General features: G+C 38.4%; 1 protein-coding gene across 4 annotated transcripts in view; it reads right to left on the bottom strand.

Moving 5' to 3' along the window:
- The window catches only part of LOC121265205 (probable LRR receptor-like serine/threonine-protein kinase At1g56130), a 47,755-nt gene extending 30,894 nt beyond the window's left edge, over positions 1-16,861 (bottom strand). Inside the window, exons 1-5 of one of the 4 annotated variants that reach the window (XM_041168726.1) lie at positions 16,687-16,861; positions 15,162-15,348; positions 12,878-12,949; positions 12,658-12,729; positions 9,607-9,678 (exon numbers count right to left, since the gene is read on the bottom strand). In XM_041168726.1, the coding sequence (XP_041024660.1) occupies positions 9,607-9,678; positions 12,658-12,729; positions 12,878-12,949; positions 15,162-15,348; positions 16,687-16,855 (572 nt within the window). In that variant the 5' untranslated portion in view covers positions 16,856-16,861. The other 3 variants (XM_041168728.1, XM_041168727.1, XM_041168729.1) reach the window with 3 other exon arrangements.
- Positions 16,862-20,065: the final 3,204 nt, after the last annotated feature.

The following is a 20,065-nucleotide window of genomic DNA, read 5'->3' as shown; positions in this document are numbered from 1 at the left end:
CTAAGGTGTCCATTTGGTCTATACAATAGTCCAAGACCAGGAGCTCGCTTAAGATAATGAAGAATATGGATTACAGCATCCCAATGTGAGACCCTGGGCGTTTGTAGAAATTGGCTCACTACACTCACTGCATAAGAGATATCAGGTCTAGTGATAGTAAGATAATTCAATTTTCCAACAAGTCTTTGATACCGACCTAGATCTCCAAACAACTCACCTTCATCTTTCAAGAGTTTACGATTTGGGTCCATAGGAGTGTCAATAGGTCGTGCACCTAACATGTCAGTTTCTTCTAGAAGATCAAATACATATTTTCTCTGACATAAGTTAATGCCTTTTCTAGATCTACCGACTTCAATTCCAAGAAAGTACCTAAGTTTGCCCAAGTCTTTTGTCTGAAACTGATCATGTAAAAATTGCTTCAGCCTAGCAATTCCAGCTGAGTCACTCCCAGTAATTACAATGTCATCAACATATACAATCAACAAGATATGACCAGCATCACTGTGTAGGTGAAATACCGAGTGGTCTGTTTGGCATCTATGAAGACCATATGTTAATACAGCATCAGAGAACCTCCCAAACCATGCTCGAGGAGATTGTTTCAAACCATATAATGCCTTTTTTAACTTGCACACAGTACCTCGATACTCCCCCTAAGCAACAAACCCAGGTGGTTGCTCCATATACACTTGGCAACTGGGGAAAAAGTCTCATCATAATCAATGCCATAAGTTTGCGTGTAACCCTTAGCAACCAAGCGCGTTTTCAGACATTCAACAGACCCATCAAGATGAAATTTGATTGTATATACCCATCTACAACCAACAAGGTGTTTAACAGGTGGTAGAGGAACAAGATCCCATGTCCCATTATGGTGAAGAGCATCCATTTCATTTTTCATAGCTGTCCTCCATTCCGAATCAAATAAAGCATCATAAACTATCTTAGGAACAGAAAGTTTTGAAAGTTGAGAAGTAAAGCATGAAAAAGATGGAGATAAAGCATGACAGGAGACATATTGGGCAATCGGATGTTGAGTAACACAAGAACGAGTACCTTTTCGGAGAGCAATAGGTGGAGAGTCTGAAGCACTAGATAACTCAGGATCTGAAGATAGAGACAAGATTGGTGGAGGCATGGGAGTCGGGGGCCGCACGCGACGCGAGTACACCTGTAAAGGAACAAGGGAAGGAACTGAGGAGGATTGGGTAAAAGCGGGTGAGTGTGGAGGAGAAAGGGTAAGAGTAGGTAATGGTAGAGGATCACACTCAACAACTAAAGATGTTGTCGAGAAATAGGGTATGGACTCAAAGAAGGTGACATCAGCACTAGTGAAGTAACGTCTAAGAGCAGGACTATAGCAGCGATATCCTTTTTGAGTCTGGGAATAACCAACAAAGAAACACTTGGTAGCACGTGGATCAAGCTTATCAAAGCCGGGACCAATGTTATGAACATAGCAAACACACCCAAAGATTTTTGGAGGGAGAAAAAGGTGGAGACGAAGGGAACAAGATGGAGAATGGAGAGGAACCATTGAGGATTGATGAAGGCATACGGTTAATAAGGTGGCACGCAGTAAGAACACCATCACTCCAAAAACGTTTAGGAACATGCATGTGCAATAAAAGTGCTCTGGTTACATCTAACAAATGGCGATTTTTGCGTTCAGCCACCCCATTCTGTTGGGGTGTATAAGAGCATGAAGTTTGATGAACAATTCCTTTATTACTTAAGTAAGTAGCTAAGGCACTAGATTTGTCTTCTTTAGCATTGTCAGAATGCAAAACTTGAACTTTTTGTCTAAATTGAGTTTTAATTTCTTTCCGAAAGACTTTGAATATGGAAAGAAGTTCAGATCGTGCCTTCATTAGAAACAACCATGTCATACGAGAATAGTCATCAACAAATGTAACAAAATACTGAAACTTGTTTGATACAATGTTGATGGGTCCCCATATATCAGAGTGAACCAATTCAAAAAAAATAGATGCTCGATTATCAACTCGAGATACAAAAGACACACGATGGTGTTTGCTAAGCTAACATGCTTCACAAGGAAAGGAAGATGCACTTTCAAGATTCCTAACTTGACGTTTCAAAAGAGAAAGAGATGGGTGTCCAAGGCGACAATGCCATTCAAAAGCAGATGATGAAGATGTGAGGGCTCGAGTGGGTGACTATTTGACATCAAGGTAATACAGACCACCAGCTTCATGCCCCGTACCAATCTTCTTCCCCGTCTTGAGATCCTGAAAGATATATATAGAGGGATAAAATGTCACAGAACATTGAAGAGTATGAGTAATTTGACTAATGGACAACAAACTAAAGGGAAAACTAGGAGCATATAGAATAGATGACAAGGATATAGAATCGGTGAGCTTAGTGGATCCAATGCCTGTAACTTTAACAAGAGAACCATTAGCAAGAGTAACACTCTTTGGAGATGTCAAAGTATCTAACTTAGATAAGGAATAAGACAAACCGGTCAAATGTTCATTAGCTCCTGAATCGATGATCCATGGATCTTGAGTAGATGAGACAAGACAGGCGGACGCTGTACCTGAATGGGCATGCGTAGCTATGGAAGATGAAGTCGCTCGTGTGCGAGCCAAAAACTGATCATACTCATCCTTCGATATGCTAATCATCTCTGGAGTCAGGTCGGAACTCGTTGACGGTGATCTAGCATTTTGGCAAATAGCTTGATTAGCGGATCCAGATAGTCTACCATGGAGATCCCAAAAATAGTCCACTGAGTGGTTAGTGCGACCACAATGAGTGCACTTACGAAATTCATGACCTCGAGTGCGATTACCTCTGGCATCACGCCCCCCACGTGCACCTCTACCACTCCGGCCTCCACGCCCACCGGAAGCAAAATAGAAGGCAGCTAAAGTGGATCTCTCATTACTCTGATCTGAAGAAAATTGAGATCCTTGTCTAGATAATGTGGCTTGCTGAAGTCAGGAGAACACATCAGGAAATGAGGGAAGTTGTGGACTTGCCAGAATTTGAGAACGCACTGACTCATACTCAGGTTTTAAGCCAACAAGAAACCAAACAACATTAAAATCTTCTCGTTGTTTTAGCATACTTGAAACATCAGAAATGATAGGTTGATACATTTTGAGTTCTTCACATATGCTTATCACTTGAGAATAATATTCTTCCAGGCCCAAAGCTCCCTGTTCCAATCCAAAGAATTGCTGACACAACTCATAAATATGGGTTATGTTCCCAGCACCCGAATACGTCTGTTTGAGATGTGTCCACACCTCTTGAGCGGTGTCAAAATGTATTAAGCTGGTGCAAATATTAGGCTCAATACTGGTCAACATTAGGGACAATATTTGAGCATCTTCTTGCTCCCATTAAGCAAATGTAGAACTAGCTGAGTTAGGCATTGGATCAATCAAGTGAGTACAACGAAGATCCTTACCTTTCAAAAACATTTCAACAGATTTTGACCAAAACATATACTTTTTTCCATTCAACTTCACCGAAGTCATAGGCATACTAATGTTTGGTGTAAGAGACATTGACTCAAATTTAGTTGTCATGGAAAAACGTATCACAACAATTCAATTTGGAGTCAAGAATACACAAAATATGAAATATGGATGAAAAACTTGGAGACACAATCTGGAAAAGTAGAAACCCAGATTAAAAACCCAAATTTCGGATCTGTATTGGTCGAAACAAGCCTGTACCGGCTGAAACAAGCAAGTATCGGTTCAGAATCGGCCTGTTTCGGGTCTGAACCGGGTTGTATCGGCCTGTACTGCTCTGTTTCGAGCCTTAACCGGTATGTATCAGGTCTTTTCGGGTATTGCCGGTACCGGCTTCAAAAACTAACCCTAAATTGGAATAGGTTATCCTAAACGAGGATAGCTTATCGTAAACAGGAATAAGTTTACCGTATAGCTATTACCAAACATACGTTATCCTGGATAGGGGGCATACGTAGTCGAGGATAGGATAGTAGAGACCTGCCAACAAACACTTCGAGACGTCGACGTTGCCGACGATAAGCAGGGCTTCCGGCAGCCAATGACGACGGGAGACACACCAGTGTGCACAGAAAATGCCGGCGATCTCGATTCTGGTGTCTAGTACCGGAGACGACACCTGAGGTCACTGGAAACACCTTGAAACAGATACCGGCCACCAACGACGAAGAGGACAACGGCCACTAACCACCACAGACAACGACGATGATACCACAGTGCTGTCGCACAACCACCACTAACTTTGTCGCACAACCACAACCACCACTAGCTCCGTCGCACAACCACCACTAACTGACTACACTTTTCTCTGATACCATGTAGTCGAACATAGAGAGAGAGAATGAATTCGTATTTTCATTAACATTCAACATCCTATACATACTACATACAAATGACCATTGTATACTCATAAACTATACTAATTACAACCATGTCCTTTAACACTCCCCAAAGCCACATCTCTTTAATAAATAAAGGAGGAAGTCCCAGTTACCATGATTATATGCCTTTTCCATTTCCAGCTTAGATATAATCCTTGGAATACCAGACTTTAATCTACTATCCAGACATTCATTGGCTATTAGGACTAAATCCAGGATTTGGCGACCCTTTACAAAAGCATTTTGTGGCTTTGATATTATCTTACCTATGACCACCCTGAGCCTGTTTGCAAGTACCTTGGAAATGATTTTGTAAATCTCGTTTATGAGGGTAATGGGCCTAAGATCCTTCACTTCCGATGCTCCTGTCTTCTTCGGGATCAAAGTAATAAAAATAGCATTCAGGCTTTTCTTGAACGTCCTAGCCAAGAATAATTCCTGGAACACGACACATTCATAATATCCTCTTTTACTACCTCCCAACATGTTTGGAAGAAGCCTATTGAAAAACTGTCTAGACTGGGTGCTTAATCTTTCACCATTTTTCTAACCACATCATATACCTCCTCTTCCTCAAAAGATCTTTCCAACCAAGACGCTGATTGTGGCTCAATAGAATCAAAACCAAGTCCAGCTAATTTTGACCTCCAACCCTCACCTTCTGTAAATAATTGTTCAAAGAAACTCATCACATGCTCCCGAATCGCAAGAGCCTCCATGCATTCTCTACCATTGATTTTCAGCATCTCAATGGAATTATTTCTCCTTTGAGAATTAGCCATTCTATGAAAGAATTTTGTACTTCGATCCCCTTCTTTCAACCAAAGTGCTCTTGACTTCTGTCGCCAAGAGATCTCCTCTAGAGATAATACTCTTTCCAACTCTGAGGCCAGCTCTGTCTTACGTGAGACTTCCTCTGAGGTGAAGACTCTATCTTCAGTAATCCTCTCAAGATTCAGTAATTCTTTCATCATGGCTTTCTTTTGCTCCCCTAAGTCTCCAAATGTCTGAGAATTCCAAAGTTTTAAATCATTCTTTAAAGCTTTTAGCTTGCCTGCAAGAATATGAGAGGGAGTACCATGAAACTGATAAGACCACCAATGCCTTACCCTGTCCACGAAACCTTCGCTTTTGAGCCACATGTTTTAGAACTTAAAATAGCGACGACCCCCTTGAATACTGCCTCCATCTAGCAAAATGGGAAAATGATCCGAGCAAAAACGAGGCAGACTCTTCTGACATACCTCCGGATAATGACTTTCCCAATCCAATGATATTAGGAATCTGTTCAACTGAGACCACGTCTGACTATTAGACCAAGCAAAGGGACCACCTATTAATGGGAGGTCCACCAGGTTCAAGTAAAAAATGCACTCTAAAAAATCTGTCATGGCTGGGCGTATACGACTATCTCTAGATCGCTCGCTAGAGAACCTTATTATGTTAAAATCACCACCCATGCACCAAGGGAGGTCCCACCAGCTATAAATTCCAATCAGTTCTTCCCACAAATGCCTTCTGATGTTGTCAACATTTGGTCCATATATACCTGCAAACGCCCACAAGAAATTATCCTCCACCATCTTAAAGGAATAGGCCACTAAGTATTCCCCCTACAAATTCCTCTATTTTCTCCACCACTCTTTTATCCCACATCATAAGGATACCACCTGATGTTCCATTCGAAGCCAGATAAACGCAATCTGCATACGAGCAGCTCCACACACTTCTCAGTAGTTTTCTAGTCACCCATTTCAACTTAGTTACTTGTAAACAAACAATGTCCGCCTTCCATTCCCGAAACAAATTTTTTATGCGAAGACGCTTATTACCCTCATTCAGCCCATGCACATTCCACGATACAATTAGTAACCTTCCCTTTGGACCTATCTCAGCTTGAACTACCCTCATTCAAAGACCAATTAAGTCTCTTAAACTCCCTCAATTTCTTGGAACTAGCTTTCTTGGACTGAGAATGGCTCACCTCAATGGCTGTGAGAAGGGCCATAAATTGCTCTTCGTAACCCACACACTCCATTCCCACCACATGTTGAATGTCCTTTACCTTTTTGAATACCCAATCAGAGATCTCAAACTTATTTAGTAATAGACAATCCAGTGGGAATGGCTCCCTATCCCCACCATCTCCCTCCCCTCCAAACAGGTTACATCCTTCCCATTCAACCACAGTACCCCGGTTGATCTCAACATTAACAAAAGGAAGGGTAATCTCTTGTGTTTCAGGAACCAAAAACACATCCTCACTAACCTCGATAAGCCTCTGTTGTAGCCCCATGAGACTATCTTCCACGAAATCCAAACTCATCCGGTCTCCTTTTCTCAAGAGTGTTGGGAAGTAGTGAACGATGATGTGATGCAGGTTTTTCATGAGTTTAATCTATGTCACAAGTTCGAGAAGTCCCTTAATGCCACTTTTATTGCTCTCATCCAGAAGATCGTGGGGGCCATGGAATTGAAAGATTTTCGACCTATAAGTTTGGTAGGCGGGAATTTATGAAATCATTTCAAAGGTGCTAGCAAATTGCATGTGTTTGGTGATGGATAAAAGAATATCCAAACCTCTAAACACCTTTGTTCGGAGCCGACAAATTTTAGATTCAGTTTTGATAGCAAATGAGTGCCTGGACAGCCAGTTGAGGGATGGTATACCAGGAGTTCTTTGCAAGCTGGACATAGAGAAGGCCTATGACCATGTGAGTTGGGATTGTTTGCCTTATATGTTAAGGAGATGTGGTTTCGGAGATAGGTGGTGTGATTGGGTTAAACATTGTGTCTCGACCGCCCGGTTCTCTGTGTACTCAATGGCAATCCTTGTGGATTTTTTCAGAGTTCGAGGAGTTTGAGGCAAGGGGACCCGTTATCTCCTTATTTGTTTTAGTGATGGAGGCTTTGAGTCACATGATAGAAGCTGCTATAAGGGGTGGTTTCCTTGCTGGTTTTTCAGTAGGGAACAATAATAATGGGTTATCCATTTCCCGATAACCCATTTATTGTATGCAGATGACACTTTAATTTTCTGTGATGCTGATAGTGGAAATATACAAGCTCTAAGGGTTGTACTCTTGCGTTTTGAAGCTGTTTCGGGCCTCAATGTGAATTTGGGAAAGTCGGAATTGGTTCCAGTGGGGGAGGTGGGGCATATTAACTATCTAGCTAAGTTGTTGGGTTGTAAGGGGGCTGCACTTCCTATGAGTTACCTTGGACTTCCTTTGGGGGCCTCCTTTAAAGCAAAATTTATTTGGGATGGAGTAGTAGAGAAGGTAGAAAAAAGAATTATCAGGTTGGAAGCGGCTATACCTTTCTAAAGGTGGGATCTACTAGGTTTGACTACCAAATTTACCTCAAGTATTCTCAACATTCTCCACTACTATTCAATATTCTATTATTACTTTTTCATTACTTTTTTACTATTATTCACAAACATTCTCAACACTTCTTAGATATTCTCACTACCCAAACGAATCATCAAAAGCACTCTCTCCAATCTCCCTACGTATTATCTCTCTTTATTTCCTTTACCGGTGGGGGTGGCTAATTGGATTGAAAAACATTTTAGGACCTTTTTGTGGGGTGGCATGGGTGAGGAAAACAAGTTTCATCTTGTGGGTTGGTCAAAAGTGTGCAGTCCAAAGGAGATGGGAGGCCTAAGGGTGTGTAACTTGATCACTTTCAATAAAGCCTTATTAGGTAAGTGGTTGTGGAGATTCTAATTGGAAGAGGATTCGTTGTGGAGAATGGTAGTGGCCGGGAAGTATGGTTGTGATCGGGGGGATGGTGTTCTAAGATGGGTAGAGGGGCTTATGGTGTGAGTCTTTGGAAGTTTATTAGAAAGGGGTGGAAGGCGTTTGTAACACATACCAGTTTGGAGGTTGGTGAGGGCACAAGAATCAGTTTCTGTTTTGATAAATGGAGTGGTCAGAGAGCACTGTTTTTTGCATTTCCTAGAGCTTTCAGATTAGTCAGAAATCAACAGGCGGCTGTTTTAGAAGTGTTATGCAAAGCCAATGGCACAGTGTACTGGAATCTGACTTTTTCCAGGAATGTGCAGGACTGGGAAGTTGAGGAGATAGCAGGATTTTTTAGTTTTCTTTACTCCAGGAAGCTAGGAGGAAGTGGGGATGATAGAATGTTGTGGAAACATTCAGGCCTCGTTTGTTTTCAGGAAACATCTCATCTCATCTCATCTCATCTCATCTCATCATTACAACTTTCCCAAATCCCCACACAAAATAAAATAAACAATTCAACTTTTTCAAATCCCAAAATAAAAATAATATTAAAAAATATATTCTAATAATATTTTATTCTACTTTTTAACTTTAATCTCAACTTATCTCATCTCATCTCATCTCATCTCTGAAAACAAACGAGCCCTCAGTGAACAAAAAATTTTCTGTCAAATCCTTCTATAAGATGCTGCAAGATAACCAGCCCATAGTGTTCCCATGGAACTTGGAGAGTTCCAGTGCCACCTAAACTTTCCTTTTTTACCTGGACAGCTACTTTAAGAAAAATTTTGACAGCAAACAATTTAAGAAAAAGAGGGTTGATTGCACTGGAATGGTGCTATTTGTGTAAGAAAGATGACGAATCGATTGATCATATTTTTCTGCACTGTGAGGTGGTGAGGGAGTTATGGGATGTCATTATCAGTAGGGCTGGGTTGACTTGGGTTATGCCTAAGAGTGTGGTGGATCTTCTAGCATGTTGGAAAAGGCAACATCAAAGCTCACAGCTGGTTGCGACGCAGAGGATGGTCCCTTTGTGCTTACTGTGGTGTATTTGGTTGGAAAGAAATGAGAAATGCTTCAACAACAAGGAGAGAACAGTGGGGGAAATCTGGAACTTTTTTGTATCTTTTTTGGTCCAATGGTTTTCTGCAATTGTATTAAAGGGAGGGAATGTTCATGAGTTTTTACTTTCTTTTCAACTTGCTAGAGAGTAATTAGGTGTCTCTTTTGTATACTTCCTGTGTACATGGGCTTTGCCTAGTTGCATTTGATCAATAAAGTTTATTAATTATAAAAAAAAAAAAAAACATATACTGTATCTGCGATGTACTTTGATCTAAAAGGCAAGGCCTTACGCAGTATAAGCAAGTTTTACTACCAAAACAAGATCGCTATTGACAACTCCTGCTAACAACCAAATTACATTTAATTGTAGAGAATGCTCTGAATTCTTACAGCACTGTCAACTCCTTAAGGTTTCCAAGCTCCATTGGAATGGTCCCATAAAACGTATTATGCGCAATTGACCTAACAGAGAACAAAAAAAAAAAACAGGAATCAGAATTAGAGCTAACCAGGAGACCTTATATTTCAGGTAACAACCATGATGTTGACCATTTCAACAATCAGAATGGTGCCCTATGCGAAACCATGAAAATTCACTATGTCAACTTTTTTGTACAAGGTACTCCATCGCAAACCATTTGAGGAATGGCACCCTGAATGACAATATAAACCTACATTTAAATGCAACAATATATAAGATTTGATTGGATGAGTGGTCAAAAAAATACTAGTTTTCAAAATAGACAAAGCATATTTTTGTAAAATCATTTGTAGAGTAGTTTTTTATTAGTAATGCAATTTTATTGAACGTGCAGATGGACACAACCCTATTACATAGGAAATATATAAAAGGATACAGCCAACTAGGAAAAAAAAAAACAGCAAAAGCTTTTTTTTTTTTTTTTTTTTTATAGGTAATAAGCAATTGTATTGATAAAGATAGGTATAGCCCAAGTACACCGGAGGTATACATATGAGTATACCAAATTAAGAACTAGAAATTGTTACAAGGAAATCATGGAAACTGAGACCATTTAACTCTAAAGCAATGGCCCACATAAATAAAGTCTTCCAAAAAAAGCTCTTAAACTCCTCTGAGGAGCGTTCATGATCCTCAAAGAATCTACCATTCCTTTCACTCCAAATACACCAGAAAATACAAATAGGTGCCATCTTCCACACCGCTATAATCTGTGGTGTCCTTGTGATCCCTCTCCAGCTAGCTAGTAATTCCACCACCGTTCCTGGCATTATCCATGCGACTCCCAAATTGCTGAAAAAGTAAGTCCATATGTCTCTTGTAAAATCACAATGTAATAGTAAATGATCTACCGTTTCTCCACTATTTCTACACATACAGCACCAATCCGTAATTATGAGTCCACGTCTTCTTAAGTTGTCCATGGTTAGTATCTTCCCTAAAGCTGCTATCCAAACAAAGAACGCAACCTTGGGAGGTGCTTTACTCCATATATACTTCCAAGGAAAATAAGGTCTATCCTGAGCTGAAAGAATGTCATAAAAAGAGTGTACCGAAAATTTCCCGTTCTTGGAAGGCCTCCATTCCATCATGTCGTCAGCTGGACCCGCGGTAGTGATGTTATATAATAAGCTGAAAAAATCCACCAGCTCACTCACTTCCCAATCTTGTGCCTTCCTAGTGAGATTAATGTTCCACTCCTGTGAACCTTGTCTAACCACCCTCACATCAGCCACCATAGCTTCCTTTTCTTTTGCAATTCTGAAAATGTTAGGATAAGCATTTTTGAAGGCCATATCTCCCACCACAGCAAAAGCTTTTTAAAAATCTAGAAAGCTAAAAAGTTGGGAACTATAGTGAGCAGCCATCTAAATAATAGAGGGTGCTGAACATTGTGGCTTTTAGTTCTTTCGCCATCCTATCATGGTCTCCAAAACTTTGGCCAATGTGTTTTCATCAAATGCACTACATTAAGCACAAAGGGGCTGTCTGTCAAACTTTTGATTTTTTACAATTTCCACAAGGACTTTGCCACCATGCCAACAACTCCACCACCTGCTAGAACATGACCCAATCAATCCCGGACATAGTAACATTGCAGCCCATAATTCTCCAACCAATTCACAATGTAACAAAAGCTGATCGATTCTTTCCCCATTCTACTTGCACATTGGGCAACATTCTTTTATTAAAATGTGCCTCTTTCTTAAATTGTCCATAGAGACAATCTTTCCTAAGGTGGCCGCCAAAAACAATCTACCCTTGAAAGCATCTTGTATCTCCAACCTCTAGCTGGAGGGATGGGTGCATTAAGGAAATATTTAACCTCAGATCCACCTTTTGGAGGGGATCCAATATATTTGATCTTCACTACCTCTTTTCCACCTAAAGGAGAACTTATCAAAGAACAAAGAGAACAATTCCATGCCCCAATCATGGGCTGATCTAATAACGTTAACATTCCAGTGGAGCACATTATGAAAAATCTCCATGTGTTCTGCAATAATTGGGATAGACCGAACAATTAAGGGAAGATAGTCCTCGAAGGATGGTCCCTAACCAAAATTTGATTTTAGAACAATCACCCACCTGATATCTAACAAAACAAGAGAAGTTCCCCCACCCTCTCCTAATGTTTTTCCACACACCAACCCCAAAAGGCCCACCGAATATATATATGAACACCATATACTCCACATACTACCATATTTTGCATCAACCACCAAGTGCCACAAAGCATACCTCGCTGTTGCATAACACTATAACCAATTCCCTAGCGAAGCTTTGTTCAGTAAAAGCAAACTTCTGATCCTCAGAACTGCCTGACAAAGCTAGGGTGCAGACCTTTGATCACTTGACTAGGTGGAACTTGAACTCATCACTAACTCATCCCCATAAGAAATCCACTTAAGCTTCTCAAGTGAACGACTGGGTATATGTTTAGAGAAAAATCCCGACAAACCTCAATCAGCCAAAGGGGGAGAGAGAGGGAAAAGAGAAAAATGAAGAAAGAAAAACTCAGCAATCCTTAGATCATTTTTATCTACTAATGTACTTTAGATATATAAAAAGAAACATAATATATAAATCAATAGACTCAGAAGATGCAACCACATCCTGTATATGATAGTTAATGCCAACATTTTTGGGTAACCTCTGTGATGGCTTTTGCAGTTACATTGTTTCATTTTGATCATTTCTTCAGTTACCTTACTGTTTTCTCTAGTCCTTTTGAAACTAAATAGATTTTTTTTTTTTTTTTGTAAGTAAATGTTTCCACTGAAGAAACAGCAATCTACCATTAAAAGTTATGAGAAAGATATAATAATTATATTAATGTGATGACTAGCTGCGTGATTAAGCAGCAACACAAACTAAATTAATAATTTCTGCTGAACACAATTCAATTATCAAGCACAGAAAAACTTCCAATCACAAATGATAGCTTTTGCTGGACTTACAGAAGCTGCAATTTAGATAAGTTTCCAATAAATGCTGGCAAGGTACCCGTGAAGAAATTTTGATCAATCTTCCTAAAATTCCAAAGAAGAAACAATAATTATCACCGGCTCTAATTCTTGTATCATGAAAAAAGATAATGTGTAGTTAAAAAAATATAAAACGACGAAGTTAATTTTCAGAAAATAAAGGCCAAGAGGAGAGGCACTGAGTAATCCATACAAAAAGGTCAGATATTTCAAAGCCACAATATCTTCTGGAATAACTCCACGTTTGTCCAGAGCAAGAACTCTACTGGAAAAACAAACAAACAAACGGTTAGTATGCAATAAGTAATGGAGATGTTTCGATCACTGTGCGTGCAAATGTTATACTGAAAACTACAATGTTGACATACATCAAGCATATTTATCAACCAACAGACTCTAGCCTGGATTAGAACGGAAGTAAATCCATTCCTTGATATGGATTGGGCAGTGAAGATAGTTGAGGAAATCTTAAAGCGCTGGTTTGGTCTTGACTCTGGAGCAGACGTAAAAGATACTTTGCTAAGTTGGCAGTGCCTGTTCAATGAATCAATCCTAAGAAGTGGACTTTGGGGGCCTTCGAAGACGCAAGCCACAGAACTTTTTCCTTCCATTTTCTCTATTTGTTTGCGTGCAGTTGTTTTGGTTCAAGTTTTCTGGGTAATGCCAGTTTATTTTACACGCGCTAGATTTGGTGCAGTTGTTCAGCGAGGTTACGTTGTTTAGATTTTAGAACCTCGTCTTTCGGACGGTAACGTTAACATTGCTCAGGACCTTTCTAGCTTGTACGGTTGTACCCGTAGGCCGTACTCCCTTTTAATTTTTGTAGTTTTTAAAGTTTAGGTTTTTTTTTTGGTATTTTTATTGTTTAATTTCTATGAATTTTTAACTTTATTTATATGATTTTAGAATTTTTTAAAATAAGAAAAAAAATTTGTTCACTAAAAGATTTATAAAAATAAGGTCACCTATATATATATATATGATTTAGTATGATTGATTAAATATACTTTACAATAATAAAAAAAAGCATTTACATTCTAATATATCACAATTTATCCAATCACTTTATAAATTTTACTTTTGTGAAATATTTGTGCAAAACTAAGGTTGTGGTTGGATGTTGAATTGAGTCGAGATGATAAAATATTGTTAGAATATTATTTTTTTAATATTATTATTATTTTAAGATTTGAAAAAGTTGAATTGTTTATTATATTTTATGTTAGAATTTGAAAAAGTTATATTAATGAATTGGGATGAGTTGAGAGGAGTTTAGCATTCAAACAAAGCCTAACACTTTTCACGTAGCTTATTAAGAGACACGTGTTGAAGGACTAAAGAAGGTCATAGTTAAGAGACACGTGTTGAAGGACTAAAGAAGGTCATAGTTGAGGGTGATGCATACATGCTCTTCAAGTTGTTAAAAGGATCCAAAAGCTAGAAGTAGATGACACTTTTTGTGGTATGTTCATATCAGAAATCATCGAGACTTTGGCTTCTTTTGATCAATGGTTAGTGAAACATGTAGGGAGTGACTATAACAAGGCTGCTCATGCTTTAAGTAAAGATGCTTTAGGTGTCACTTATGTTAGGATTGATCTTGAGGAATTTCCTCAATGTATTCATCCTTTTTGTTAAAGCTATCAATAAAGTTTGATTTCTCTAAAATAAAAAATATATATGTATGTAAATACATATGTATTATATATACATATTTATATAACGCATACATATACATACACATATGTATCATGCACACTTTTCTAACCCAAACTAATCGCAACACTTCCATTAGTTTTGTTTAGTTTCTAACTGGTGTGTACTAAATCATTGGAAAACTTAAAATCATAAAACTATAAACACATAAAATAAAAGATAAACTCTATCGGAAAATAAAAAGTTTAATTCTCACATTTTTTAGGAATATGTGAAAATTTTAATAGATTTGATTGAAGTGATTTCCTTGAATCTATTTTAGAGAATAACTTTATTCTAAGTTTTTACAGACTAAAATCAAACGTCTATAGTACATGAATGATAAATTATACATCGAATTGTTGAATTGAAAAAATTGAGTGCTATTATATAAATTTGTATTAACTAAGTTCACGAGTTAGGAATAAGAGGACTCGAATTGCCGGCATTAATTACAGTATTTTTACTAGCATATCACAAATTATATTTAGTAATAGCACAAAAACTTTACTAGATGTAATTTACAATTAATATTATAAATTAGATCATGTTAATCTAGGATTGACTGAACTAGGGTTAGAATTTTGAGACCAACTTTTCACATCCAAGGTATTATGCACGATCAATTTAGTTGATAAATCTACTAATTTATTTATCATAATCAATCTAGGTCCCTTGTAATTTGATAAAATACATTAAGTGATTTTTTCATTAAATATAAATATATATATATAAATAATAATAATAATAATAATAAATAATTATAAGAGAGATAGACGTACAGTTGAGTGATGTGGCAAGTTGAGCCATTGTCATAAGTACAATCGCAAAGGATGGATGGGTTATTACTGGAGTCTTCAAATATCGTTTCATCGAGGGCAGATCCGGTACATAGCTCTCCGCGGCTATTGTTCCATAATGCGTTAGCTTGCGCATCCCATTGTTGGAACATCGAGGTCAATGCCTTAGCTGTCTCCCATCATTCCAAAATTAGCAAAATTACTTTAGAAAACACCATCCATACACAAAACTAAAGGCTTTTAATCCAAATACTTAGAAGCTAAGTATACGAATTAACTAAGGATGCTACCCGCACCATACGGTGCGGGGTCGCCCCCCACCCCAGCATTGGAGGAGGGGACGGACTCTCAATCTGTCCTGCTCTCCGCCTATTTCAATAATGAACTATAGTTTACTAGGTCTAAAAATTATTTATGAATTCAAATTTAAATTTATAAATATGACTATATGTAATTTTTAAATTTGCTAGTGTATAATTTGTGTAAGTTGTAGTATAATATAATAGTCTCATATTACTTAAGTGTGAGACTTGTATTGTCAAGACAATCTATAAAAAGGTTATCCTATTATACTAAAACTTACACAAAGTATTAAGTAGAAGTTTTACTTAATACATATTAATATATTTATCTATAGTAAAAATAATAAATATTTATATAAAAAAAATTTGGATGCGGGGCAGGGACAAGCGGGTCCCGCTGCCCACCCCTAGAATTATCTTACATTTTAACACTAGAATCATGTAAAGCTAATCAACTTATATTTTGATTGTATTTAAAACCTATCTAGATGCATTACTTCTACTATATATTACATCACATCTTATATACTTAGTAATTATTTATATAAGTTTTGTACAATCTCTTTATAAACAAAAGAAAAGACCTTTTCTTTAACAAATATAAAAGAAATTACTTTTTTTTTCTAGGAAGATTCACCTTTTTACAAAACGCCTATGCGAGAGTTGTATTTAACAATATTACTCTATATATATTGTGTGTATACAACATAGTATTTCGTCCCCTTTGAGTATCAATAGAGGGATCTCTCGTCAGTTCTGGCACCCTAGAAAACCACCCCTCAAGCACTTTATACATCTTTAATTATTAGATTATTGTTTTTACCTTTCATTTACTTTAGAAATTTGTCGGAGATTTTACAAAAGAATTCAAAGAAGTGTGAGATAACTCAGCTAGTAAAAAAGATACATGTTTGAAAGGTTTATGGCTCTCCTTAATTCGATCTAATTAAAGCATGTAAATGCATGGTACGATGATGACCATCAAGATCATGCAGTTAACAACTCCAAGCTCATGAATTCTGGAGTGTAAACAAACAATAATAAGCATCTTACTGATCTAGATCTCGGGGACTGAACAACAAGTACTCAAGGAGTTTATAGTGTTCACGAGAAAGGTAGGATATTGGTTCATCGATCCCCCTTAGTTCTACTTGCATCCAACATACCCCCAGACACAGAAAGAGAGAGAGAGAGAGAGAGAGAACCTTCAGATGGGTCTGTAGTAGCATTCTGAGCGCTTGAAATCTGAAACGAGAAGAAGAAGAAGAAGAAGAATAAGGAGCAGCAGAAGCAGAGAAAGTGATATGGAGTTGGTGCTGAATATTGCTTCATTCTCGAACTCATCTTCTTCCCCCGCACATGTGAAAATGTCATGGGGTTGGTGAATGCTCTCTCTCTCTCTCTCTCTCTCTCTCTCTCTCTCTCTCTCTCTATATATATATATAATATGTGCATAAAGGGCTCGGGGTAAGCGAGATGATTCGGAAAATATCTTACTTTCTAGAGAGATGAAAAACAAAATTACTGTTTCATGCACACGGGAAGATTGAATCCGTGGAATTCACAGCGTGTATTAATAGTAACTCATTTTTTATTTTTTTCCTTTATCCCATTTTGAATTTCGAGTCCGTGGAGTCCCCAGGGGCGTAAATATTTCGGTTTGAAAAGGTCCCAACCAGGTCAATCAGTCTCGATTAAGAAGGTAGTAAAATTCAATATTTGATTTGGTCTTGGTGTAGGGTTTTCTCACTCGGACCCACTGAATTTACAATATAGACTTTTAAAGTGATTATGTAAATTGAAAGCAAATAATTATATAATTTCTTCTCACCTAGCTAATTACTTATGCTTAGATAATATAAAACATTAAAGTTTTAAAGAATTTTAAGATATTTTGATAATATACATTCTATTAACCTTATTAATTTATTATACTTAGTTAAGATGCTTAATTAGTTAAGTATATATTTAATTAGACAGCTTAGACTCAATCATTCACTTAATTATATTTTTTTATCATTTGATATAATTTTTTTATTAAAAACTTGAAAAAACAAGAGAGAAAAATGATCCAACCGAAACAACCCGATAAGACTGATCAGACCAAACTAAAGTGATCATGCTCAATCCAAAGGCCTTATCGGTCTAATCCAGTCTGACCTTTTGGTGGATTGAAAGAATTAATTCAATCCAAAAAATATTTCTAAGATCGATTGAACCGAACTGCTTACCTCCCTAATCTCTATTAGGATTATTTCAATAAAGCAATGTAAGAGATAGTATAATATTTGTCATCTAGACTTTAAAGACTTGAGTTTTTTCTCATAAGAGTTTATAGTAAGTTAAAAAATTAATATTTATTACATTTGTAATGTATTAAATTACAAATTATGTGAATTGTCACCTCAATTTGCAAGATTTTATTAGTAAAATTTGTAGTAAATTAGAAAAACTCAATTCGCCTCAATTTCCTTATTTATAAAAGGATTAGGATACGGTATATAAGTAATCTCTAAATATCATATATTAGGAATTGAGATAAATGTCATCAAGTTATACAACAAATTATGGTATATAAACTCAATTTTAAATAGTTTTAATTGACACCTATGCTTAGTGGTGATATGGAAACTAGAAATAGGTTTAACAAATGAGCCCTTATGCTTATAAGCTGATGTGGAGTATATATCTTTTATATTCTTAATATGGTAAGATGTTATGTCCAACGTATCAACTTACAAATATAATCTTTCTTGACAAATACAAAAGTATATAAGTATAATGTTGATGCCGTGTTTTGTAGCCCGAGCAACTTCGCGACAGGTCGATCTGTTCCTGCGAATATAGAGAAATGAGAGTTCGGGATGGTGAGAAACACCTCTGATGCCTAAGTCAGCTTGGGTTCTTAGTCTATGATTTAAAAGAGTTCGAATGAAAGTGCTTAAAAAGTTTTCTACCCCATCGAGGGGGTATATATACTTGGTCGAAATGGTCCCTAGGCAAGTCAATCCTGACGATGTTGCTTCGTACTCAGGTCGTGCCTTCTTCCCAAATTTTGTCACGCGGCAAGTCGTCCATGCCTGATCATGGCAATTAATGATAGTCTAGGGTTCATGTCGTGGCATGTCCATCCCCATTCTTCATTAAATGCGTCGTGGTCTCTGCCTGGCACACCCACCTTCCAAGTCTATCTAGCCGTAGATATCCAGGGACCAGGGTTGTCCCTGATACTGTGTATGTGGATTGTCGACCAGTAGTGGTGTCAGTCCTTCTGACTCAGGGATCCATGTTCCACACGTCCAACTCCGCTGCTCCTCTCTGGTCTTCCTGGGTTGACCTTGTCCTTTTTGGCCTAGCCCATCTTATTATTTCATACCGATTTCTTACTGTCGGGCTACCCTTAGACCCATTGGTTCCTCATGGGCTGGGCCCATATGGTTCGGTCCAACCCTAGGAATGACCTTCCTCACAATACCCTATGAATTCCCACCATACATGTGTGGTGAGAATTCAAAACGTCTCCTTCCGCCTTTCTCAAGTCAATTCCCCTTGGTGCACGTCTGGCACCCCGCAACTATTCGACTGCATCATCAATGACTTAACGGCACCTTGAATTCTTTCCACTGCTTCATTATCCGACGGTTCAGGGTTGGAGGAGATCCACCCACTTACTGGTCTGCGTATTGGATCGTGCCTCCCACACGCCCGTTACTTGCTCCTCACACTCTTGTGGGTTCGCATCAGTTAGGTTCCATGATGCCACTCTGTGTGTATCTCAAGACCTGCCACGTCCCTTGGATTTTTGGCTTGGGATCGTTTCGTTGTCTACAGAATGCCAACCGTTGTGTCATTCTCTATATAAAGCCCCCATTCTCACATTTTCTGCAATTTCCACTTCTCATTCTTCTACGATTTCCTTCGGGCTTATTTTCCTAGTTTCTCCCCTTTCGTTCTCTTGCTTTCTTTCCTTCCAGTTTCCAATGGCTCTTAAAGAATCTTTAGACGCTCGCTATTTGTACGTCGCTGGGCTAAGCTGGGAGTCGCTGGTCTCTACCGATGACTTCTGCACGCTGAGGAGGGCATACAACATCCCACAGTCGGTGGTTTTAGAGATCCCTAGGCACCGTGTAGTCGTGGTGGATTTTGACGGGATGGCGTCTCGGGTTGCACTCTACCCTTTGATGCTTACGAATTATCTTCATCTTTCGTTCTTCTGCCCCATTCGGGATGTTCTCAACTTTCTGGGGTTGGTCCTGGCACAACTCCATCCAAACGCCTGGCGGCTTCTGGTTGCCAACTGCGTGATCTTCCGCAGGGTGCTCAGCTCCGGTTTGGAGGAGTACCCTGATTTGACAGCTCAAGAATTTCTATTAGTGTACTGAGTACTGCGTCTTGACGGGAGCTTGTGTAGCTTCCAGGCACGCTCATCCAAGAAGCGCATTGCCAATTTGGAAAAACGACACTCCCACCTCAAGGATATATCCCACAGACGATGCCACTGCTGATGTCATATTTTGCAACCTGAGTAACTTTGCAACGGGTTAATCTGTTCCTGCGAATATGGAGCAATGAGGGCTCGGGGTG

The sequence above is a fragment of the Juglans microcarpa x Juglans regia genome, chromosome 5D, assembly GCF_004785595.1.
Source record: "Juglans microcarpa x Juglans regia isolate MS1-56 chromosome 5D, Jm3101_v1.0, whole genome shotgun sequence".
NCBI classification, from domain to species: domain Eukaryota; kingdom Viridiplantae; phylum Streptophyta; class Magnoliopsida; order Fagales; family Juglandaceae; genus Juglans; species Juglans microcarpa x Juglans regia.
The sequence above is the reverse complement of the archived record's forward strand: the minus strand, read 5'-3'. Positions and strand labels throughout refer to the sequence as shown.